Consider the following 27,154-nt stretch of genomic DNA (forward strand, 5'->3'; position numbering starts at 1 on the left):
ACACGCAATTAGGTGAACCTCCATCCATTCCAGATAACAATAGCTGTTGGAAACCTGAAAGTATTAGTGTTAAGATTGAAAGAAATACCTCCCACGGCTGAGAGTACTAAAATCCTAATGGTAATTTGCCAAAGCATCTGCAATGAAGTGATAAAGAGTTTGAAGTGCTCATGAAAAGCAGTAAAACTCATATAATGCTAGGTACAGAAAGCTGGTTGAAACCTGAAACTGACTGCAGTGAGACCCCTGGGAAAAGTTTAAGTGTATATCAAAAGGATAGGCAAATGGGAAATGGAGGTGATTTACATGTCACAGTAGACAAGAAACTCAAATCCACCGAGACAGAAATTGAAGTGGCATTTCAGACTATCTGGACAAGACTCAGTATCAGGGATCCTTCTATCGCCCACCAGACTCATTCCATGATGTAACAAAAAACTTGAGATAATCTCGGTTCACTCGTATGTAAGTTCCCCAATCGTACTGTAATCATCGGTGGAGAGTTTAATCATCCAACAATTAATTGGGAAGAATAGTTTGGTTAGTGGTGGGTGATATAAGACATCCTGTGAAACATTACTAACTGCCTTCTGAAAACTACATGGAACAGGCAATTAGGGACCCCACTCATGATGAAAATACACTGGATCTAATGGTAACAAATAAGACCAGACCTCTTTGAGGATGTCGAAATGCAGTTGTGGCAACAATGATTACCAAAGTACAAAGGACAACTGAAATAACAAAAAGATATATATGATCAGCAAACTAGATAAAAAATTGGTATTGTCATATGTCAGTGAGGAACCTGAAATTTTCAGCACAGGGCAGGAGCATTTAGATGAACTATGCCTCAAGTTTAAGAGAGAATACTTGAGCATGCACTGGATAGATATGTACCCAGTACAACAGTTCATAATGGGAGGAAACCTCCATGGTATACAGTCACAGTAAAGAAACTTCTAAGGAAACAGAGATTACTGCACAATAAATGTGAAACAAACCATAGTGCTATAGATATATGCTGAATGAAACACATTTGGCTGTCGAGAGCAATGTGAGATGTCTTTCACGGTTACCTCAGCAGAATACTGTCAAATGATATTTCACAAAACCCAAAGAAATTCTGGCCATATGTATAGGCTGTTAGTGTCACCCAAGTTAGTGTCCAGTCCCTAGCGAATGAGACAGCAACTGAAATCGAGTGGAGCAAAGCAAAAACTGAAATGCTTAACTCTGTTTTCAAATGCTCCTTTAAAAAGGAAAACCCAGGAGAATTGGCTCAATTTAATCCTCTTACCACTGAAAAGATGAATGAAATAAGTATTAGTGTCAGTGGTGTTGAGAAACAGCTGAAATCGTTAAAATTGAACAACGCTCCATGGCCGAATGCCGTCCCTGTAAGACTACATACCGAATTTGTGGCTGAATTAATCTCCTTCTAACTATAATGTATTGTAGATCCATAGAACAAAAAACTGTGCCCAGTTCTTGGAAAAAACACAGGTCACAACACCTGTATACAACAAGGATAGTAGAAGTGATTCACAAAAATACCACCTCATATCCTTGACATTGATTTGTTGTAGAATCTTTGAACATATTCTGAGCTCAAAGACAATGAGGACTCTTGAACAGAATGACCACCTCAATGTCAGCCAGCATGGATTCCGAAAACATCAATGATGTGAAATGCAACTCGTACTTTTCTCTCATTACATAATGAAAGCTTTGGACCAAGGCAGTCACGTAGATGCAGTATTTTTTGATTTGCGAAAAGCATCTGACTAAGTACCACACCTATGCTTATTGTCAAAAGTACAGTCGTATGCGGTGTCGAATGAAATTTGTGAATGGACTGAGGATTTTTTGGTAGGGAGGATGCAGCATGTTATCTTGGATGGGGATTTATTGTCAGATGCAGAAATAACTTTGGTTGTGCCCTTGCTGTTCATGTTGTACATCAATGACCTTGCAAGACAATATTAATAGTAACATCAGACTTTTTGCTGATGATGCTGTTATCTATAATGAAGTACTATCTGAAATAAATTGGATAAATATTTAGTCATATCTCAATAAGATTTCAAAGAAGTGCACTGACTGGCAACTTGCTTTAAATGTTCAGCAATGTAAAATTGTGCACTTTACAAAACAGAAAAAACATAGTACCCTATCACAAGTAATATCAGTGAATCACTGTTGGAATCAGCCAACTCAACCAAATATCTGTGTGCAACTCTTTGTAGTGATCACATAGGTTCTGTCATGGGTAAAGCAGGTGGTGGACTTTGGTTTATTGGTAGAATACTGGGGGAGTGCAATAGTCCACAAAGGAGATTGCTTACAAATGACCATGTGTGACCAGTTCTATAATACTGCTCAAGTGTGGGATCCGTACGAAATAGGACCAACAAGGGATACAGAGTGTATACACAGAAGGACAGCACAAATGGTCACAGGTTTTGTATCACAGAGATACCGTAAGAACTGAACTGCAAGCCTCTTGAAGATAGACGTAAACTATTCTGAGAAAGTTTATTAAATAACTTTCAAAAACTGGCTTTAAACTATAACTCTACGAATATACTACAATGCCCTACATATCGCTCACATACAGATCATGAAGATAAGATTAGAGTAATTAATGCAAGCACAGAGGCATTCAAACAATCATTCTTCCTGCACTCCATACATGAATGGAACGGTAAGGAACCCTTATAACCGATATGGTGGGAAGTACTCTCTGTCATGTATATCATGATGGTTTGCAGAGTGCAGGTGTAGAAGTGGACATAGATATAGGAGTGACACCGGCACAGAGTTTCACGGTCGGAACTTAAGCTTTTTCGCAGTGACGATTGATTCTTTACAACTATAGGTATGCCTACCCCCGTATTGCAGTCTCTCAAAGGAGAAATTCATACTCTTTTCCTTCTCACACTGTCTCGACAAGTGATGCCGTGATTCCTGTTAACATTCTGTGACTTGTTGTGAAATACCACACTGAGCGAGGCATTTTGCACTGCACACTTCTGATGATGAGGCGTCTCTCATACATACAGACCTGAGCACTCTCCCTTCTCACAGGAACTGAGTGGCGAACCACGGTAACCGGGCAGGCAAGAGCAGACCGCGCGGCCCGACGTACTCCGGCAGTTGGTGTTTTTCCCACACGGGTTGGGTTGGCACGGGTCTGGAACTAATGAACAAATAACTGAAAAACATCAAACTTCAAATTATTATATTATGCATATTTGTGGCACATATTCCACAGATTCAGGATTAAGAGGGAAACTTCAGAGGAGTGGAATCAGTCAAAGCACACATAATGATAGACCTCGAACGTACTGCTTCTGTCAATTATGTACCTTTAACACTTTGTGTGCCGTGTCCACAATATTTCAGGCACAACATCTTAGTGAGAACTGCTACGATTGTAATATTACAGGTGTGGCACTCCTCACTAACAATAAGATGCTTTTCCCAAAATATTATGGGCACGGTATTCTTTCCGACACAGGTGACAATGTAGTATTATGGGCCTGGTACCCAAAGTATTAATAACATATACCTTGCACTATTTATAATAGCTGCTTGCCATACTTTCCTTATATTTCAAAACCCTGAAAATTTTAGTCTTAGATAAGGAACTGGGAAATTTCTGTTTTAGATAAGGAACTGGAAAATTTCTGTTTTTCCACTTACACATTTTAGCTGCAGATTGCCAGTCACAAAGTAATTAGAAAGTAAGTAAGTGTCCTGACTGCTATTTAAAATAACTGTGTTTCCATAGCACATGATGGAGACTTTCATATAAGAAACATTGTTTCCATACTCCAAATTAAGAACTGCATACTAAGAATGTAAAACATTTAGAAAGACAACATTTTTTTCCTTTGACTGACAGCCTTACATTCAACCATTACAATGGCAATTTCAATGATGGTGTCAGTTTTAAGTGGGAACTGCAAATAAGAGTGCATACATAATGCAAGGTATATATCTTAACCTAAAAGTGCCATCAAATCAGAGACTGGCTCGAGCACCACAGTGTTTTACCAGTCACGGCACTGTCGGAGGTGGTACACTGTTGCCTCTCTCTGACCTCTGATCTGAGTTGTCCAGCCAGTTAGAGTAGGGTGATAACAGTTTAGGGTGGACTCAGAACCACAGAGCTGCTCGGCACTATTACTCTCAACAAACACTCTCTCAGGTGAAATCCTGCGACTGACGAGGGATCTGGCCCCTGACCTCTGGGTCAGTAGTCGGTCACTCTTCCGGTGACCTATCAAGCCACAACTCCGGCAAACAGTGAATGTAGGTCACAGTGGCACAACTCACATTACTTACATTTTATACCTAAGTACACAACAAAGTACTTGGGCATTCTCCGGCACTTGTAAAATTTGTGAATTAGGTACATGAACTCCATTTCTTACCATAAAGTGGGGAACCAGTCACTGAAAAGTGAGTGACAGCCACTCGCAGTGATAGTCTGTACAGAGCAAAGCCTTTGATTTAATTGCTTTAAGTGCCACTGTCTAGAAATGAGTTGTAGAGAAAGTACAATCATCACAAAACGTGGGAACAATAAATATTAGTGCATACTAATTACACACACAGACCTGCCCAGATAAAAAATTACACAATTGCAGAGGAGTTCTTATTGTTTTGGACAGTTTTCCTTTGCCTGCCTTCTACCCAGCTATATCATTTACACAAAAGAGCTATAACAATTTAAGACACTTTTCTGTGGATTTTGCTTTCTCATTGTGTTGATTATCTAGTAACAGGTGTGATACGCACAATTGCAGCATGCTGCCAAATAGTTTCCTGTGCCTGTGACTGGCACCTCACATAATTTCATCATGTTCTTCTTTAATACAGGACAACTATTCTGAGAATGTAGCATCTCGGTTCTCAATAATGTAGATGGCTGCATATTCAATCATCCACAGACCTGCATTGTGTGTAGTAGGCTATCATGTGCTGTAAGGCCACATTATTTGAGACAGTACGCATTCATCCTGTCAGTGACAGCTAGTCGGTGGCTGAGAAACCTCCACACGTCCCGCACCGGTCCGCAAACAAATGTGTGCGCGAGTGAGTCGACATTTCTGCATCTGCAGCAAGCAGATGTTACTCTGGCGTGGATTGTGTGCAGTTTATCATTCACAGAGATTTTGTCACTGACTATCAATTACCACCACAAGAGAATCCGTGATGGCAGGCACATCAGTGAATATTTCGACACAATACTGTCGAGTTCATCTGTAGTTCCCTTTCTTTGACAGGGTTTCCTGGTGCATTCTTTGTGATGACTTTATGTATTGTTTTGTTAAGAAACTGTGATGTCTTTGATATACTAGTGCACACATAGTAAATTCTGGAAAGCACTTCTGGATGTAATGGTACTCAGGTGGAATCACTGCTAGGTATATCAGAGATGCCAGGCCTGTCGATCTCGAACCGGTAAAAAGACTATGCAGAAGGTGTGCGCCCTGATGCCACTTTTTTTTTTCTTGTTTGGTTGGTGAGGAGCGTGTCACGTGCACATGTGTCGAACACTGGTGAACCGAGGCCACCCTGCAAGGGACGCAGGGCGAGTGCCGTGACCTGCACTTTAGGGATGTTACCGTGAAGAAGAAACCAGCTGATCAGATGCTGCCCAAGTTTCAGGGAGTGAAAGTACTCGGGCCGCGCAGTACAATCTGTTTGTGACAAATGTGTGAAATATTTGTGACTTTTGCAGGAAGTTCAGGTGCCTGTCGGACAGCAGATTCAGAATGGCCCTGATGTGGTTCAGGAGGTCTGCCCAGTTTTTAGTTTTCTTGCAGCCAGATGTACCTCCCAGTATACGTCCAGAGAATGGTGTGAGGTCTGTTGCCTGACTCGTGTCACTTCAGGTACTTCACCCAAGCCCCCACTAAGGGTAAGTACAGTCATTTTCCTGCAGTCATTTTGAGTGCCAGACACCTTACTTACTTACTTACTCACTGGTCATACAGGACTCGAGAGTCCATTACCACAGCAATGTATTTTCGCCACCTGTCCCTGTCTTGGGCTATTTCCTTCCATTCACCTTCAATATCTAGGCTCCTCAAATCAGCCTTCACACTGTCCTCCCATCTACGCCTCGGTCTCCCCACAGGACGTTTTCCTTCTAGGTGCCCTACCAGTACTCTGTGCGCTGCCCTGCCCTCATCCATTCGAGCTACATGACCAGACACCTTCCTGTAGATTTTAAGTACGTCTTTAATGGAAGAATGGTCTTGTTGGAAAGCCAACAGAGATGTCATCTGCCTCTGCTGTGAAGCAGATTCTCGGGTTCTGAACATGTAATCCTCAAATTCTGCCTTCAGTGAGACACAGCACAGTGGGCATCCTCGGCAGGCAGATAGATGTGTTACGATTCTGTGAAGTGATTATTAATTAAACTCTGAGAGGAAACAGTTGATAATAATCCACGAAGAATTGTTGTGATATGAATTCCGTATCCCATCCTCTTCATCACTTCTATTAAAAACTCATGACTTGAATAGTCAAATACATTCAAAAATTCTAAAAACACAATTGCTCCTTCATGTTCGACCCCTGCTGTGGAGCACGTCCCATACTCAATGGTTCTTCAAGGGACAGTACAACACTGGTAGCTGCCTACAGTGTTCTCGAAGAGTGATACGGTACGACTCTTGGCTGCACGCATAATGGCTGTGAAACCTGCATTAAGCACAGCCAGTTTTCATGAGAAGAACTACTATTCCTTCTTTGACAGCATTGGATACTGTTGGTCCTCACACCTGGCCTTTAGCAACAGCTTGACGAGATTCTTTGAGGACATCTCAATAGCACTGGTAAAATTCTGCTACGAGATTTCACTACTCGTGTTAAAAATGACAGTATAACCTGCAAAAATAAAATTGTTACTGGCAGTGGTAACTTACTGAAGAAGTGTGCTATCAATCACAGTTCCTTACAGAAAGTCTGCAGGAGCACAGATCTTAAGGCGACAGGTTAATTTTTGATACGTTGTGTTATAAATCTAACACTGAATGAAGGGATGTAACTGCACTGCAGTGTAAGATGGCATTCTTATGTTGACATCTGCCCACTGGGTCTACGTTCCGTGTGTACTGCAGGGGTCTTCTTCTGTGGCTGTAGCATCAGCAAAGACACCAGGTGTAGATTCCAAAGTGGTTTACGTTCCCTTAATGGTTGCGATCATTTTCATTAGAGTAGCCTTTACTTGTTCAGCTTTCTAGTGTGTCTTCCTTCCTTTGGCTGTCGTCTTCCTGTTATGAGGTCCTCACAACATTTTCAAAAGATATTACATTAACCCAGTAAACAATAGTTAAAGGCTGCTTAACAAATCAGTGTTGAAAACAAAATGCAAGATAATGGCAGTACTATAATGTACCATTAACAAAGTGGAGAAAAATAAAGTTTCATTTTAGGCCTGACATTTTGATGAATATGTGTAATATACAATTGAGAAATCCTGATTAATTGCAGATGACAAACTGGAACAAAATATCAGGTGCAGTGCAAATGAAAGACAGCCACATAAACATCAATATGTGGTATTTAGGTCTACACTGTGTCAGTAATATTATGAATACAAATGACACCCTTTTAAAACTGTTCATATTATCATGCAAAACTGCTGCATGTTATTTCACAGAACATAAAATGAACCCACTGACAATGCTGAAACTTGACCATAACATCATACAGTAGTTCAGGTACCTGTAGTCACAACTGTTGTCTCAGTTTTTGCAGACTGTCAGACCTGACTACTTTGGATTCATTTAACTCTTCTACACATTTAACAATGTGAGGAAAAGATAAATTACTACTTATCGTAAAGATGACAGATTAACTTGCAGACAGGCAGAACTAAAACAACACTTACACATTAGTTTTTGACCACAGCCTTCATCAGAAAAGGAGGCACACACACACATTCATTCACACAAGCAAACACACCTCACACACACATGACCGCTATCTCCAGCATTCTGGTCTAAGCTGCCGGAGCTGGCGGTCACGTGTGTGTGAGGTGTGTTTGCTTGTGTGAATGAATGTGTGTGTGTGCCTCCTTTTCTGATGAAGGTTGTGGTCAAAAACTAATGTGTAAGTGTTGTTTTAGTTGTGCCTGTCTGCAAGTTAACCTGTCATCTTTATGATAAGTAGTAATTTATCTTTTCCTCACACTGCTGATATTCCAACCTGGAGTTTCCATTGTTTGAGTTTACACACTTAGTTAAAGCTGTTTAATACTGAAAAATTCCTAGGGACTGGCCCTGTCTCGCACAGATTCAGGTGGAACCAGCCATAATCTACAAACAGTTAGAAGCTGCAATGCCACTGTTAGCAAGCTCGAGGCTGCTGAGGTGTTGCCTGCTGCAGAAACTGTGACTGAAGCAGCACGGACAACTGTATGCATCTGTGTTGATGTATATTTAACCATTTATTTTCACTGTATTACAATGACAAATACTGCATCACTGTGAGATCATCCCTGGATAACAAATAATAAAAATAAAACATAAAATGGCATAAATAACAGTAACAGTAAAATATACAGACTTGTAGCATCTTAATAACAGGTAAAACAAACCAAATATTGAAAGAAAACATTAAAAAATATAGCATACTACTTTGGGACAAACAGTCTATTCATAAACTTAAAACGAAACAGTCTTGCAATGGATATATCAATTCCACAGAGTAAAACTTCAGCTGATCCCCATGGTGAAATAAGTGGATAAACAATCATCAAACAGTTATCAAAAAGGTGAGTAGTAAATTTCTAAGAAGACAGATGCAAAAGAAACGGCACCAAACAAACTGAATCACTTCTCTGTGTCTTCAGTGAAAGATATTACAAACAGAATCAACGTGATTGTCACTTCTGTGAGTCATACATTTGTTTCAATAGAATACAATCATATCCAAGTCATAAAAACTGGCAAAATTTGTCCATTTCTAAAACTATGTATAATTACTGGCTATAAATATGGATCAATACTGGCTATATAACTAAATTATCAAGAAAATAAGACATTTATACATTTGGCTTTAGCATGCATCTTTAACAAATGTCTAGAGTTTTGAATTATTCCTCAAACACAAAAAATTTCAAAAATTATTCCAAATTTTAAAAAAAGAATGAGACAATAAAAATCTCCCTCAAAATTATCGAGCAATCTCGATAGTTCCAATAATTTCCAAAATGATTGAGACACTCATCTGCAAACAACTCAGTTATTATTTCAATAAATGTAGCCTGCTTTTAAAGAGTCAGTTCACTTACTGAAAGAGAAAAAAATACTATCTAGCATCATAAATCAAATAAACACAACTTTTGAAAATATAGTCTCACTTGTTTTATGTGACCCAAATAATCTTTCAATAGTATTCCTTAAGGAATATTGCTTAAGAAGCTTGAGTTTTACGGGGTACATAGTATGTCAATAAAAGTAATTGCTTCATACTCAAACAACAGAAAACAATAGATCTAGGTGATGTGATGAGTGTTCTCTGTTGAAAATTGTTAACACTGATGTGCCACAGAGATCAGTTCTTCAACCATCCTTTTTCAAAATTGCAATTAATGATTTGTCACTCTGTGTAGCCCATTCTGTGATCTGCTATGCAGATGATGCAACAATAATTGCACCCATCAAGAGACATCAGTAGTAAAACAAATGTCTACAGAATCATTTGATATTGCAGTGAAATTGTTCTCTTTCAGTAAATGTTTGTGTAACACAGATAAGACCCACCGTCCACTGTTTGGTTGTCAAAGGTATAGAAAATAAGTCACTTACTGAAGGAGAAAAAAATACTGTTCTAGCATCATAAACCATAGGATTTTTTAAAGACTCCAAACTGACGTAGAGAAAAGACACCAGTTTTATTTGCAAAAGAACTTCAAGGGTAACATATGAATGTAGAAACTGAGATACTGGTACACAGATATTTCTGAATACGTTACCTAAAGACTGAGTAACTGACAGGCAAACACAATAAAGAAAGAAAACATGCTAGCTTTTGGAATGAGTCCTTTCTCAGGCTGGAATATGTGAGTTAACGAGCATTTCGCTCTCATTTAAGTATATGCTCGAAAGAGACAGCTTTCCAGGAATTGTGAAATGAATCCTGTCATCTAGGACCGTGTGCCACAAAGAGTGCAGATTCGTCACAACATGGAGGAAGTCCACAGGTGCCGACCATGGTGCCCGAGCGGTTCTAGGTGCTTCAGTCCGGAACCGCGCTACTGCTACGGTCGCAGGTTTGAATCCTGCCTCGGGCATGGATGTGTGTGATGTCATTAGATTGGTTAGGTTTAAGTAGTTCTAAGTTCCAGGGGACTGACGACCTCAGATGTTAAGTCCCATAGTGCTCAGAGCCATTTGAACGATTTTTAAATCCACAGGTGTCTGTTGTGTTGAATGAGACCAGACTGATCAGGCCTAAGCGCTGTAGTGTGCGAGTGAGACAGACGAGAACCTACATCATAGGGAAACCCTGTAGGAGCTGGTTGTGACCAGCGAGGCATAGCAGTGTTAAATATGGTGGACCTAAGCTCAGCCATAAAGGGAAACATTTATGAAAACTATTTAAGTCTGTAGTAATTCAGGGAATGAAGCTACTGCAATTTTAATCAACCATCTTTCTTAAATTTTCATGGTGATCCCAATAAATCTTGAATACTGATCATATCTATAATAGTTTAGGATTTACTGTTAAAGTGAATTTAACAAGTTTTGTAACAAAGACCTGAATGTTAAAATCTGAACACTTTGGTTGATCTTAATGATCAACATTTCATATCAACGGGCAGCATTAAAATGGCAAATGTAAATATCAACTCTGTAACTTTATTTGTTTAAAAGATATAGTAAATTTAAATTATCAGTATTTTCAAGCATCAGATCATCATTTCCTCCACACAAAACACATTGAACAATGACACGCGACACCTTATTGAATCATTGGGTAACAGAATATTTGTTGTAAAGTTGAATGCATAACAGGAGAGGGAATCTGTGCATTGCAAATACATTGCTTCAAGCTGTAATTGTAACTCGATAGTCCATCTCTGTAGCCGAGTGCTCAGTGCAGTTGAATGCTGTGGGAGGGGCCCGGGTTCGAATCCCAGCCAAGTCAAAGATAGTTTTAACTTGGAGAATGAGTGTCGTGTTGCCTCCACCATCATTTTATCATCACTGATACACAAGTCACCGAAGTGGCATCAAATAGAAATATTTCATCAGGCAGCTGAACTCCCCAAAAGCGACTCTGGCCAAAATTTGTCGTAAGCACATTTCATCTCATTTCTGTAACTATATTTGCATCTCTTTTAATCCCTTGTCAAGTCATCTAATTTGGAAGCCAGTGTCTTACGGGTTAGCATATGACAAAAAAGTCCAGAGCAACCTGCATTTTAACTTTGGTGTGGTATCAAGTTTTCAGAGGAAATAATTTCCTTTTTGTAGTTTTCTGTAGCCACTGTATCACCTGAAAAACTTTCACTCATCACTGAAAGGTGGTTTATGCAATGATGGGCTTTCCATCTTTCCAGCCAACCTTGTCCTGTTGTGTAGTTAAGGATCCCCATCGGGTAGCTTGTTGTTCGAGATCGGTGCCTTTTGCTACAGGATTGCTCTCCTTTCTCATTGAGTTAAATGAATAATGCTTCTTCCCTTGTTTGATTTTTTGCTTTCTTTATTGCATGGCAGTTTTTAAAACTGTCTTTAGTCGTTACCTTCTTTTCCTTTCTCTTCCCAGTGTGACACACGGCTGATGTCCCCACTATAGCTAGTTTTCAGTACTTCTCTTTTGCCTACTCTGTTTAGTGCTTCCAATTTTTTGTCAATCAAAGCAAATGCTTTCTTTCACTTTGAAGCCATTTTGCTGATGAAACACAAAACACGGAAACAGAAGGACAACACCTGCACAGCTTCTTAACTCAGTAGGAAACGGAGCTGTGCTGATTGTAATAATGGCAGCCAGAGGGGTCGCATTCATGATACGCTCAGCTTAGTTGGAAGTGACGTCAAAATGACATGTACATATACAGCAGCACATTTCAAGTAAGCTGAGAATGAGACTGACACCAACTCCTCCTTTGGCTGAGAGGACCCTCAGGATTCACAACATATTCACAGGAAAAACAGTTCAATATTCGTGACATGGTACAATATAAATGTCACTGCTGTTCATTTCATTTGCAGCAATTTAAGCTCTCTTCTTAGGTTGCTGCCAAACCATATTCTTGGAAATTGCGACACTCGACAAATGGCCAAATAGTTGTCACTAGCAAGAACACAAATATGACTCCTGGTTCTAGCACCTGTTACAAATGCTAATATGGGAGAAATTATGAAAGAAAGAGAGGGGTGTGAATCTACTTCTTTTGACTCTATAATTTGATGAGCCTAACCACAAGACTCCCAGCAATGTTATTATTCACCTTAGGATCTCCTGAAGGTTTTCACCACCAGTGCATCATTAACTGACACTTAATATAATCATGAAATTGTATGAGGGTAGTCAATTATCATCCGCAATTTAGTTATATTTTTGTTTATTTTGGTAGTACTGTCATTTTATGCTGACAACACATGCTTTGTTTGTTTGTTGTTATATATTTGCAGTTTTCAAGTTGCTAGGTTAGTTTTGTTATCGCTGCCGTGCTGTTAATCATGGCTGCTCTGCTGTCTATTTGCACCAAAGAAGAGCAACGTTCAGCGATGCATTTTTTGTGGTCAGAAGGCATACCAGGGGCCAAAATTCATCGAAGACTTTTGGTACAGTACGGGAGCAGTGTTTGCCAAACCGGAGTGTCTATGAATGGATTGAAAAATTCCGAAATGATCACACAAGTGTTATGCATGATGAAGGAGCTGGACAGCCGTTTACTGCCACAAGTGAAGAAAACACTGAGCGTTCACGTGAAATGATTCTCTTAGACAGACGATTAATTACTGAGGAAGTGGCACATTGTCTGCAAATTAGTCACAGTTCTGCCTACGAAATCATCCACAACAGACTTGGGTTTCATAAAGTTTGTGCAAGATGGATCCCAAAACAACTCACACAGTTGTGTAAACAAACACACTTGGACATTTGCAAAAACCATTTGGATCGCTATGGTAACGAAGGGGACAACTTCTTAGACAGGATCATTACCGGTGATGAAACACGAATCCATCATTACGAGCTGGAGAGTAAATGGCAGAGTGTGGAACGGAATCATCCAAATTCACCGTGCAAGGAAAGTTCAAGACCCCACCGTCCGTAGGAAAACTTATGCTTACAGTTTTTTGGGACACACAAGGTCCAGTACTGGAACATTATGGGGAAAGGGTCACAACAATAAACAGTGTACATTACAGTGAGATGCTTACTGCCAGGCTAAAGCCTGCAATTCGATGCAAAGGCTGAGTATTGCTGTCAAAAGGTGTTGTGTTGTCGCACAACAATGCCCGGCCACATACTCCTGTCCACACTGCTGAAATGCTCCAGAAACTCAAATTTGAAGTCCTGGATCATAATCCATATAGTCCCTATCTTCCCCCTTCTGACTATCACTTGTTTGGTCCACTAAAACAGGCATTAAGGGGCCATTGATTTGCCTCAGACAATGCAGTGAAAGAAGCAATGTATTCCTGGGTCGCTGCTCAACTGAGAACCTTCTTTTATGAGGGCATCAGGGAGCTTATACAACGATGGATCAACTGCATTGAAATGCAAGGAGACTATGTTGAAAATTGATGTTCTTGTAAGTTTCCTTTTTGATTACAATAAAATTTTATAACTACTTTGCAGATAATAACTGACTTACCCTCATACAAAGGTTGATGTGTCTGTGATAAGTTTTCAATGTGCCGTTGCCTTGAAAAAGCAGTAACAGGGAAATTATAATACAAAAACAACAAAATATAATGAAACTGATATGGAATCTCCAAGTCTGTCAACTGTTCTGGTTGCATTGAGTGATACGTCATTTTAATGTAACTTCCCAGTAAGCAGAGCATATCACCAGTGATGACTATGCTACCTGTGGTGCTGACATAATTGTACATGTACTGCACTGTTCCAACTATTATGAGGGTCAGGTAAATGACCTTATGTACATGATCTACAGTCTTGGATTTGTCTTCTTACGTTCCTGCTTAGCCACTCAGCACTTTCTGGCAACATCAGTTTTTAGTAGCCTGTATTTCTTTTCACCTGTTTCATTTGCCTCATTCTTATTTTTCTCCACTTCAAGGATCAGTAATGGCACCACTTCTGTTCCTCCTCCTCCTCCTCCTCATCATCATCATCATTTAAGACTGATTATGCCTTTCAGCATTCAGTCTGGAGCATAGTCCCCATTATAAAATTCCTCCCCGATCCCCTATTCAGTGCTAACATTGGTGCCTCTTCTGATGTTAAACCTACTACTTCAAAATCATTCTTAACCGAATCCAGGTACCTTCTCCTTGGTCTGCCCCGACTCCTCCCACCCTCTTCTGCTGAACCCATGAGTCTCTTGGGTAACCTTGCTTCTCCCATGTGTGTAACATGACCCCACCATCTAAGCCTGTTCGCCCTGACTGCTACATCTATAGAGTTCATTCCCAGTTTTTCTTTGATTTCCTCATTGTGGGAACCCTCCTGCCATTGTTCCCATCTACTAGTACCTGCAATCATCCTAGCTACTTTCATATCCGTAACCTCAACCTTGTTGATAAGGTAACCTGAATCCACCCAGCTTTCGCTCCCATACAACAAAGTCGGTCGAAAGATTGAACGGTGCACAGATATATTCTCCAAATTTACCCATAACCTTTTCATACCCTTCTGTTCGATTTCCAATCCTGGCGTTAAAATCACCCGTGAGCAGAACACTGTCCTTGTCCTTTACTCTAACAACTACATCGGTGAGTGCCTCATAAAAACTATCCATCTTATCTTGATCTGTCCCTTCACAATGCGAATATACTGACACAATCCTAATTTTCTTGCTAGACTGTCAAATCTATCCACATCAGTCGTTCGTTTACATACCTTATTGCAACTACACTGGGTTCCATTTCTTTCCTGATGTAAAGCCCTACACCCCATTGCGCTATTCCTGCTTTGACCTCCTGGCAGGTAGACCTTGTATTCTCCCACTTCCTCTTCTTTCTCACCCCTTACCTGAATGTCACTAACACCTAAAAGGTCCAGCCCGATCTTACTTGCAGCCTCTGCCAGCTCTACTTCCTTCCCAGAGTAGCCCCCATTGATATTAATAGCTCCCCATCTCATTACCATTTGTCTGCCAAGTCATATCTTAGGAGTCCCTGGTTTGTCAGTTAGAGGTGGGCCTCCGTCACCTCCAAAGATCCGAGGCATTTTGCTCTGATTGTTGCCAGCATCATATTTAAAGTACCGGGGAAGCAGGTTGCTAGCCTTCCTTGCCCCGAGTCCCATTGGGTTTTACCCCTAACGGTTGAGGGACTAACCGGTGGATTTGGTAGTCTTTGCCGTATGAGCACAAAGGTGACCACGACTCAGAATATGTCTGAGATGCCCAGCCTTATTCCAAAGTAACTGGTATGCCAACTGTCAGGACCACTTACTTGGCCACTCATACGTTGCCCGTGGTTCATGAACTAGGACATGACTACAGGAACCCACACCATGAACCATACTTCTGTTCCTTTTTTACGTTAATTATCTAAGCTTAAAAGTGGTTGCTCATAAAAGGATAATATTTGCAGATGACATTACAATGCTATTAAATGGGGAAAGTAAGGAAGAATTACAGCAATCAGTAAATGCATGAGTTGCTTTTGAGGACAACAGGCCAATAAAAACACAACAAAATACAATCTTTGTATCTCCTATAACGAATCTGTGCGTATCTATTACACAAGACATGCTAATGCTGTGAATATTCGGAAGACTAATGCAGTACTATTCCAAAAACATAGATTCTATCTAAGCATCAAATCGTATAATGCATTACTGAGCTTCATAAAATGATAATGAACAAGGATAAATTAAAATCATAAGCAAAAGATTGTGTGGCTGGGCACTGTGTTACAAGGAGAAATCAAGCACTATGGAACAACAAAATGGTGGGCCAGATTTTTCCTAGGAGGGACGAAATGTAACGATACAGGCCAAAGCAAGAGTCCAATGCCATGTATAAGGCATTAGTTACAGCTAGCCGAACAAGCAAAATGCTCTGCTGAAAATGATGATAACTTGAGTTGACAATTTCAAATCCAATAACTGAAAAATCATAAGCTGAATTAAATCACGGCTATCAATGAAAGGTCACATTGTCATTGACTCTTTCATCAAAAGAGGAGGTAAAGCCAAAAAGGAGTTCAAGGTTCCAAACTGGTGATCAAGTGTATGCTAAAAATGTATCAAACGATTTGTCCATTGGATCGCTATGGATCATTGGCAGTGAAATCAAACAGCTGGGGAATGTGCTGTACATCATGAAACTGCCTTCTGGAACTGCCACAAGGCATCAAAACCAACTCAGAAAGGGCAGCATCTTCAAGAACAGTGGACAACACAAAACTGAAGGTGTCATTTAGTTCGACTGCCTCCTGATCCACCTGAAAACTGGATAAAAATGGACCCCAGGATAACAGTTCAGGGACAGAACCAGAAAACACACAAATTGAGGGGGACATCTATTGACAAACAAGAATTTGTCGAAATGTAGTATGCTACAGGCCATTCTCATATTAGCTGGGGAAGAAATATTATATCCAACTTTTTTAAACTTGAATACAATTTCTACGCAGTGAAAGAAGTGCAATGACAGTCAGTTTTGTGTTCAGTGTGAAATTTGCTGCTTTCATGTATGTTACAGTATGGCTGTACAGACTTACTGCTTTGTGTTCTGTGTTAATGAATGTGTATATTAATATACTAATGAAAACAATCAATTTTTTACAAAATAAATTAATTGTACAGATAAAAAATCTGCTCACCAAGCAGTGGCAGAACACATACATAAAAGAAAGTTACAATTAGGCACGCTTTTGGAGCGAGTGGCTCTGTCTTCAGGCAGAATGGTTAAAGGGGAAGGAAAAGGGGTGAAGGAAAAGGACTGGAGAGGTCTACGAAAAGGTTTTACGAAAGTCGCCCAGAACTGTGGTCAGGTGAGACTTACTGGGAGAGATGAGAAGAAAAGACTGATCAGCTTTTTCATGAATTACAACCACAGTAATGTGACCACTACCAAAGAACATATTAGTTTACATAGGAATGTAAAACAAGGAGTTCCTATTTCTTTGCTTTGGTACAAAATAAAGATTATGTTTCGCTTCTCAGTAACATTGTTCCCTGCTTTGGGGTAACTTTGGCCTATGATCCAATGAAGACACTATGGCAACAGATCTTGAGAAAATGGTAACAGACCAAGTCCAGCTCCTACACTGCCAACAGATGTGTTTCTTGTGGCCTTAAGGGAACTAATGGAGGGTCCAAAACAGAGCAAAGCTCAAAATTTTATCTTACATGAATTTTATCTTATTTGAGAAGTGTGCCACTTTTCTACTAAAAGTTCATGAATTCTTTCCAATGAAGAAAAGAGAGACTGACAGGGAGAAGGAAGTCATTATTTAGCATATTCAACTGAGCATAAGAAGAGGAGGAGGAAGTTAGTGTTCCTGCTGGCAAAAGCATTTCTGTGAAAGATCTTTAACAGTTTGCATCTAATGAAACCATTCCTTCCTCACTGTCCAATCACACGAAGAAAAGTCTTAGACAGCCAAGTCCTAAGTATGGAACTACTGTATCAGCATGCTCTAAAAGGAACATGGCTGGTATATAATCTGGACCAGAGTGCTTGCCTTTATTAAGTGATTAAAGCTGCTTTGCTACACCAAGGATATCTACTTCTAAGTTACTGATGGAGTTGTTCTCAATTCGAATTTTGGAATATTTACTTCATCTCCCTTGGTGAAGAAATGTCAGAAAACTGTGTTTAGTATGTATATATGTATTAAAACGCGGACCTACAAATGATGGAGATGCTTCGTCCTGGCGTAGCCCTCAGTAATCCACAACCTCACAACAGTCCACAGCAGTCAACCCATCCCATCGCCGCCCCACACCGAACCCAGGGTTATTGTGCGGTTTGACCCCCAGTGGACCCTCTGCAAACGTCTCATACCAGATGAGTATAACCCCAAATGTTTGCGTGGTAGAATAATTATGGTGTACGCATATGTGGAAATGGTGTTTGCGCAGCAATCACCGACACAGTGTAACTGAGGCGGAATAAGGGGAACCAGCCTGCATTTGCCGAGGTAGATGGAAAACTGCCTTAAAAACTATCCACAGGCTGGCCGTCACATCGGATCTTGACACTAATCTGCCAGGCGGATTCGTGCCGGGGACTGGCACGTTTTCCCACATGGGAAACAGCACATTAGACCACGTGGCTAGCTGGGCGGGCTTTGGGTTTAGTACCTCTGCTTTCGAGTCACCGCCATCCCCAACATCACCATTGTTATCGCACTGAGAAGGTATTATTGTCTCTCCGCTGGTATATTTTACATACAACCAAAATCTCTTTGGATTTTCTACTACATTTTGAGTCAGAGTTTTGTTTGGAAACTACTAAAAGCATCTCACACTGAAATTGGCACTAAATTTTGAGTTTCTGTAAAAATTTGCCAACTTTGGGGTTTTTGTGTTCTTTGAAATTTGGCATTCTTTTTTCATTGCTTCTCCAGCAGTGCTTTGACCTGTTTTATGTACCATGGGGGATACGTACCAACTCTTATTTATTAGTTTATTTTTTATATATCTCTCAACTGCCATCAGTAACATTTCTTTGAATTCAAACCACATCTGGTTTATGCTTACACAGTCACATTGGAAGGAGTGAATACTGTCTCTTAGGAAGGCACAAAGTATTTTGAGTTTATTTTTCGTGGATTTTGACGTTACAGTATTCAGTCTTGCTACAATGACCTTGTGATCAATAATCCCTGTTTCCAGCATGATGATCCCTATTTACTCAGAACTATTTCTTACAAAGAAGTGAAGTACATTTTCACAACCATTTACACTTCAATTGGGCTCAATGAACTAATTGTTCAAAATAATTTTCTGAGAATGCATTCAGAACAACTTCGGACGAAGTTTTATGCCTACCACCAACTTTAAACATGTATTTTCACCAACATATCGAGGGTAGATTGAAGTCACCGCCAACTATAGTGGTATGAGTGGGGTGCCTATTTTAAAGGAGACTCAAGTCTTGTTTGAACTGTTCAGCAACTAAACCATCCGAGTCCTGAGTTTAGTAAAAGGAACCAATTCTTAATTTATTCTGGTTGTCAAGTATAATTTCTGCCCATACTAACTCACAGGATCTGTCTACATCAGTTTCACTACAAGGTAAACTACTTCTAACAACAATAAACATTCCACCACCAACAGCATGTAATCTATCCTTTCCGTACATTATTAGGGCCTTTGTAAAAATTTCAGTGGAACTTATTTCCAGCTTTAGCCTGCTTTCTGTACCTATAAAGATTTGAGCTTAACTGTTTTGTATTAGCACTTGGAATTCTGGTTCTTTTCCATCAAAGCTATGGCAGTTTACAACTATACTTGTTTCTAGGTCTACTTTCTTGTGTTTGTCCTGCGCCCTTTTAGACTGGCATCCTTTCTGCTGTCTCCTGAGAACCTCTAACCTCAAAAACTGCCCAGTCCTCTCCATACATCCCTGCTACCTGTGTAGCCACTTCCTGTGTGTAGTGGACCCTTGATCCATCAAGCAGAATCTGGATACCCACCATCCTATGGCGCTATCGAGGAATCTACAACCTACATGGTTGCAGAACTCCTTTGGAGTTTCTAAAATAGGAAAGGCAGACAATTATTCACACAACAGGGTTGCCACAAGTTTCCCCAAGCGAAATTCCCTGATTTCCAGACAAGTTTTAGCATTTTCCCCTGACAAATTTTGAGACATAAGTTGACAAAAATGTAAGGACTAATGTATTTCCAAACGTGTGAGCAAAAATCTTAAGTACTAACATCAACATATTTTGTAATGAACTGTTTCTAGGCAAAGAAAGCAAGCCAAATTGTATATATGTTTCATTAAGACCACTGATGTTATTTTATTTCAATAAAATGAAACACATTTGGTGGCTAAAATAGGCATTTTGTTGGAGTCGCAAGACAGATTTAAAATACCTTCACTGATTTCAGAAATAACCTCAGTAAAAAGTAGGCCTCTTGAAAGAAGTGTATAAGGTGGGGAAAGGTTGTGTAAACCAACACTATAGGTGACCGCCAATAAAATGTTAGTTCTACTGTGTTTGTTACTGTCAGTTATTACCCACTGTGTTATGTCTATTATTTTACACATAATGTGTGATTTTTCATTCAATAAATATACGAGTACATAGCATACAAACTGCCAATGACTGCCACAATTTTCTTCTTCTTGTCACCCGTGCTTTCTAACACATAAACAACTTTCAAAGTGCCAAAATGTACTAGAATAAATACAATGTCTATAAAATGCCACACTGTAGAATGTACTTGTGGTAAGACAGTCGCAATTCTTGAAATCCATTGCCCGTGGCCCCTGGTGTGCCGAGGAGTACCTCAGTCCTGGGTGCACAGATAAACCATGAAAATCTGCCACATTACACCTCACACACAGACAGTCCCGGCCTGCGGACAGATCGGTGAGAATAGATCCGTCAGGCAGGGCCTGCACATTAGTGGGAAGCTACAGGCTTCAGATTGGCAGGCCTGATCCTTCAGATAACCAAAGAAATGGACTGTGGTTTTGGCGCATCACGAAAGTCTACTCGTGTGGCCAGCTATTCATATGTCACAGACACAATGTTGATGAAATGAGACCGCGGTGATCAGTCCGTGCCAACAGATAACTTGCGCAAATACAATCAAAAATAATGAGAATAGGTAACAACTCACTGTACAGATGATTGCTGAGCCACAGACAGACACATAAAAAAAACAATCGCACTGCCATAACTAAATTTTTGGCCATAGCTTTTGTCAGAAAACGACAGCAAACGCACATTCACACAATCACTCAGAGACAATTCATGCACACATGACAACCGTCTCCGGCCACTGCATCAACCACCTCTGAGAATCAGATCCAAACAAAGCACTTCTCATGCCTCCCTGCCTCTCGTTGGCAGCTGCTAGGCTAGTGGCAGGAAGTGGTGACAGCAATGACTGCAAGCTGAGGGGAGTGGTAGGAAGGGGAGAAGCAGTAGGAATGATGGAGAAGGGAAGCAGCACACATACTCAGTTGCGCCCAGTCAGTGACGGTGTGTGACATCTCAGTAAACCATTTCATCTACTGAGACAAAAACGAGGTTTTTCCAGTGTTTCTTCTTTCAGATTTCCCTGATACATTTGAAATTCCCTGATTTCCAGAACTTGTGGCAACCCTCCACAATCATTTTAAGATCACATGCATTCATGTTGCTGACAGGAGTAATATACTTAAGAATGGAATAGAAAACTGAGGATCTACCAGAAGACAATCAGTTCAGATTTTGGAAACATACGAGCATCAGGGAGGCAGTTCTGATGGTGCACTTGATAATACATGCAATATTTAAGAAAAATCAAGACATGTCCACACATTTCTATCCTCAATATAATGGAAGGAAACATTCCACGTGGGAAAAATTATATATAAAAACAAAGATGAGGTGACTTACCGAACAAAAGCGCTGGCAGGTCGATAGACACACAAACAAACACAAACATACACACAAAATTCAAGCTTTCGCAACAAACTGTTGCCTCATCAGGAAAGAGGGAAGGAGAGGGGAAGACGAAAGGAAGTGGGTTTTAAGGGAGAGGGTAAGGAGTCATTCCAATCCCGGGAGCGGAAAGACTTACCTTAGGGGGAAAAAAGGACAGGTATACACACGCACATATCCATCCACACATACAGACACAAGCAGACATATTTAAAGACCATACCTTAATGGGGTCATTGTGGGGGTGTTGTGAGGGTGACATGGTATTAGAAAGTGGAAAGTGTGACATGAGGTGAAATGAAAATGAAAATAAAAATATATGGGGAGAGATAAAGGTGAACCGGAAAGAAACTGGAGATCTGGAATGAAAAAAGGCGAAAAGGTGTTGGTTACAGCTGGGCTATGTTGGACTTGGGTTGGTAGACAACGATGTGCATAAAGGTTAGGTGGTTGTGTTGCCGCCAAAACACGTTAAAGGACGGAGAAATTCGGGAAAATTTCGAAAAAACTGCGTGTAGTATATTAAAAGGAGTGGTATTGTGGTGGCAGATTATGAAAATGAGGCCAACAATTGTTTGACGAAGAAATAATGGCGTTAAAACCCGTGGGAAGCGGCTAAAAATGATCAGTGATGTGGGAAAAACGGAAATGGAGATAAAGCGAAAGTTATTAGAACTGGCCGAAATGGTTGTTTAAAAGGTGAAAGGAGCTGTTTGTGAACTAGAAACGGTGGATATTATAGCGGCGGTAGTGCTGAAAGCGGCAAAAAAATATTTTTTTGGTTATGGTTTGGAGGTGGGTTACGTATTATTGAGTATATATATAGGCGGGATAAAATAGTATAGCAGATTACGGTAAAAAGGAGAAGGTGAATACAAAGTGAAACTACTGGCAAAAACAGAAAGAGGAAAATAAGACGACAGAAAAGATTTCGAAATGCAACAGTGACAATAACAAACGTAATTGTTGGATTCAAATTAATGATATCAATATAATGGAAGGAAACATTCCACGTGGGAAAAATTATATATAAAAACAAAGATGAGGTGACTTACCGAACAAAAGCGCTGGCAGGTCGATAGACACACAAACAAACACAAACATACACACAAAATTCAAGCTTTCGCAACAAACTGTTGCCTCATCAGGAAAGAGGGAAGGAGAGGGGAAGACGAAAGGAAGTGGGTTTTAAGGGAGAGGGTAAGGAGTCATTCCAATCCCGGGAGCGGAAAGACTTACCTTAGGGGGAAAAAAGGACAGGTATACACTCGCACACACGCACATATCCATCCACACATACAGACACAAGCAGACATATTTGGTCTTTAAATATGTCTGCTTGTGTCTGTATGTGTGGATGGATATGTGCGTGTGTGCGAGTGTATACCTGTCCTTTTTTCCCCCTAAGGTAAGTCTTTCCGCTCCCGGGATTGGAATGACTCCTTACCCTCTCCCTTAAAACCCACTTCCTTTCGTCTTCCCCTCTCCTTCCCTCTTTCCTGATGAGGCAACAGTTTGTTGCGAAAGCTTGAATTTTGTGTGTATGTTTGTGTTTGTTTGTGTGTCTATCGACCTGCCAGCGCTTTTGTTCGGTAAGTCACCTCATCTTTGTTTTTATATATAACATTTCTATCCTCAGTAATAAAAGTGAGGAAGAACTGCTGACAGTGTTGAATGGAATGAACAGTCTAATCAACACACTATGGATTTCTACATCTACATTCTCCATACCACCATGAGGTGCACGACAGAGGGTATGACCCATTGTACCAGTTATTAGTGTTTCTTCTCATTCCATTCACATATGGAGCGCACGAAGAATGATTATTTGAATCCCCCTGTGCATGCAGTAATTGTTCTAATCTCATTGTTACAATCCCTAAGTGAGCAATACATAGGGGGTTTTAATATATTCCTAGCGTCATCATTTAAAGTTGGTTCTTGAAACTTTATTAATAGGCTTTCTTGGGATAGTTTATGTCTATCTTCACAAGTCTTCCAGTCCAGTTGCTACAGTATCTCTGTGACACTCTCCCATGTGTCAAACAAATCTGTGACCATTCATGCTGACCTTCTCTGTATATGTTCAATATACCTATTAGTCCTATTTGGTACGGGTCCAATGCACTTGAACAATACTCTAGAATGGGCCGCACAAATGATTTGCAAGCCGTCTCCTTTGTAGACTAATTGCACTTCCCCAATATTCTACCAATGAACCAAGGTCTACCACCTGCATTACACACAACAGAGCCTATGTGGTCATTACATTTAATATCCCTACAAAGTGTTACATCCAGGTATTTTTATGAATTGACCGATTCTGATAGCGATTCACCGATATTATTTTCATAGGATTTTATGTGTTTTTTTTTTTTCCTGCGAAAAGTGCAAGTTGGGTTTCATGTGATCAATGTTGTCCGAATCCATGCTGGTTGGTATTGAGGAGGTTATTCTGTTAAAGATACCTCATTATATTTGTGCTCAGAATATGTTCTTAGATTCTGCAACAAATCCATGACAAGGATACTGGATGGTAGTTTTGTGGATCACTTCCACTATTCTTCTCGCAGACGGATGTGACCTGTGCTTTTTTCCAAAACTGGGCACCGTTTTTTGTTTGAGGGATCAACGATAGATTGTGATTAGAAGAGGAGCTAACTCAGTTGCAAATTCAGTATAGGATCTGACAGGGATTCCACTGGCTCCTGTAGCTTTGTTCAGTTTTAACACTTTCAGCTGTTTCTCAACACCACTGATACTAATACTTACTTCATTCATATTTTCAGTGGTAAAGGATTAAATTGAGGCAGTTCTAGTGTGTTTTCCTTTGTAATGGAACATTCGAAAATGAAGTTAAGCATTTCGGCTTTTGCTTTGCTACCCTCAATTTCAGTTCCTGTTTCATTCATTAGGGACTGGACACTAACTTTGGTGCCACTAACAGCCTTTTAATACAACCAGAATTTCTTTGGGTTTTGTGAGAGATCATCTGACAATATTCTGCTACAGTAACCATCAAAGGCATCACTCACTGTTCTCTTGACAGCCAAACACATTTCATTTAGCATCTCTCTGTCTATAGCCCTACACTTTGTTTTACACCTATTATGTAGTAATTTCTGATTCTTCAGAAGTTTCTTTACAGTGACTGTATACCATGGAGGGTCCCTCCTCTTATGAACTGTTCTACTGGGTACATATCTATCCAGTGCATGGTCAACTACTATATCCAGTGAATGGTCATCTACTATTTTAAACTTGAGCCATAGTTTCTCTACATGCTCCTCCCCTGTGCTGAAAGTTTCAAGTTCCTCATTGAGGTATGAGGTACCTCACTGAGGTAAACCAAAGAAAGATAAAATAATGAGGAATATCCTCAGCAGCTGGATAAGGCGGATAGGGGATAGACACGGGGAGCTACAAGCCGATCTGCATATGGCTTTCATTGATTTGGAGAAAGCGTATGACAGAGTCCCAAGGGACGAAATACGGAGAAGCATGAGACAACAGTGCATGCCAGAGAAGTATGTGAGGTTAGTGAAGGAAATGTACAGAGGAGCAATGACACAGTTGAGAAATAGTGTGGGCATGACAAAGGAGTTTCCAGTAAAAGTAGGGTTACATCAAGGGTCTGCGCTTATCCCCTACCTCTTTGACCTGATTATGGATGTGCTGGTGAAAGATGTGAAGAAGGAAGCGCCGTGGAATATGATGTGGTTCTTTGTGAGCAGAGCATCGACAGACTTGAGGAAAAGCTGGAGGATTGGAGGAAGGCACTAGAAGAAAGAGGGATGAAAATTAGCAGGACAAAGCCAGAATATTTAGCACTGAAGGATGTGCAGATGAGTTCTAGCAAGATACAGGATGATGAGCTGAAATCGATCTGCAAATTTAAATACCTGAGGTCATACATGCAGAGGAACGGAGGACTGGAAAGCGAGATACAACACCGAATAAATTGCGGTTGGAACAACTGGAGGAAAATGAGTGGAGTGTTGTGTGACAAGAAGGTGAGCACTGGGTTGAAAGGGAAAGTGTACAAGTCGGTGGAAAGGCCTGCTATGATATACGGGACAGAGACATGGCTAATCACAGTAGCCCAGGAAAGGAAGATGGAAGTGGCGGAAATGAGGATGCTGAGGTGGATGTGTGGGGTGACAAGGAAGGACAGGATTAGAAATGAATTTGTTAGAGTAGCTGTAAAAATGGGACCCATGGGGGAAAAGATACAAGAGAGCAGACTAAGGTGGTACAGACACTTACAGAGAAAAGGGGAAGAGTATATGGGAAACAGAGTTGAAGATATAAAGATTGAAGGAGATTGAAGGAGCGAGAAGGACAGGAAGACCGAAGATGAGGTGGAAGGATAAGATATCCGGGGACCTAAGGGAAAAAGGATGGAAGAAGGAAGAGGCAATGGATAGAGCACTATGGAGGAGAAGGATCCAGAAGAGCAATGCCAACCCTACGTGACGCGGGAAAAGGCGACGATAAAGAAGAAGAAGAAGAAGATACTCAGCAGCTGGAGATAGTGGCCATGTGTGTGCAGATGTGCTTGTGTGAATGGGTGAGAGTTTTCTACTTTGGAAGGACTCTGTCTGAAAGCTTAAATGCTTCTAGCATTATTATTCGTAGTGCCTCTCTGTGACTCGATGCCTCCTCTATGTGGTGAGTAGAAAACTATACTTTCCACACTGTTGTGATTCCACCCAGGAATTTCCATTGTTTGGTTTTACTAATGAATTCATAACATTGATTGTGCCTTCATTCATGAATTATTTATTTGTTCTTAATAGTTCCTTATTATTTATAAACATACTGTCGATTTGGTTTTGCCAAGTTCAGTATGTAAGCTGACCACGGCTGAGAATGAGGGCGCCTCGGTCGGGCCACGGTCAGTCAGCGTGTAATCGGGACTGACAGTATACGTGCAACTGAGCTGAAAGCCTTTACAGAGAGATGTGCTTTCCTTAGTCACCACGTTACTTGTTTAATGTAATGTCACCATGTGTTTCCAATGATGCAATAATATTGTGGTTGAGTAGTACAGTACATTACTATATAAAAAGCAACCATTTTTTTTCTAACGTGACACTCCCCAATGTAAAAGTTATTTTTAAACTTACTAACAATGACATCAATTGCATGTACATGCTTAAAGATTGATGAGTAAATAAATAAATCATATTATACTAATGAAATATTTTCAGACAACTAGGGGTGTTCAATTGAGATCAAATGATTTTGTTTCTACAGAGAAAGTGGATCTCCAAGGCTGCTCCAATAAAGATTGTGATAGTTCTATTTAATTGTTCTCTAATAATTACCAAGATCAATATGACTGTTGTATTGTAATG

General features: G+C 40.3%; 1 protein-coding gene across 2 annotated transcripts in view; it reads right to left on the minus strand.

Moving 5' to 3' along the window:
• The window catches only part of LOC124711415 (neurogenic locus notch homolog protein 1-like), a 170,988-nt gene that overhangs the window by 131,249 nt on the left and 12,585 nt on the right, over positions 1-27,154 (minus strand). For both annotated transcript variants that reach the window (XM_047241474.1, XM_047241475.1), the window contains exon 3: positions 3,068-3,202. In XM_047241474.1, coding sequence (XP_047097430.1) covers positions 3,068-3,202 — 135 coding nt within the window. The remainder of the gene's footprint in view (positions 1-3,067; positions 3,203-27,154) is intronic.

The sequence above is a fragment of the Schistocerca piceifrons genome, chromosome 8 (assembly GCF_021461385.2).
Source record: "Schistocerca piceifrons isolate TAMUIC-IGC-003096 chromosome 8, iqSchPice1.1, whole genome shotgun sequence".
Lineage (NCBI taxonomy): Eukaryota > Metazoa > Arthropoda > Insecta > Orthoptera > Acrididae > Schistocerca > Schistocerca piceifrons.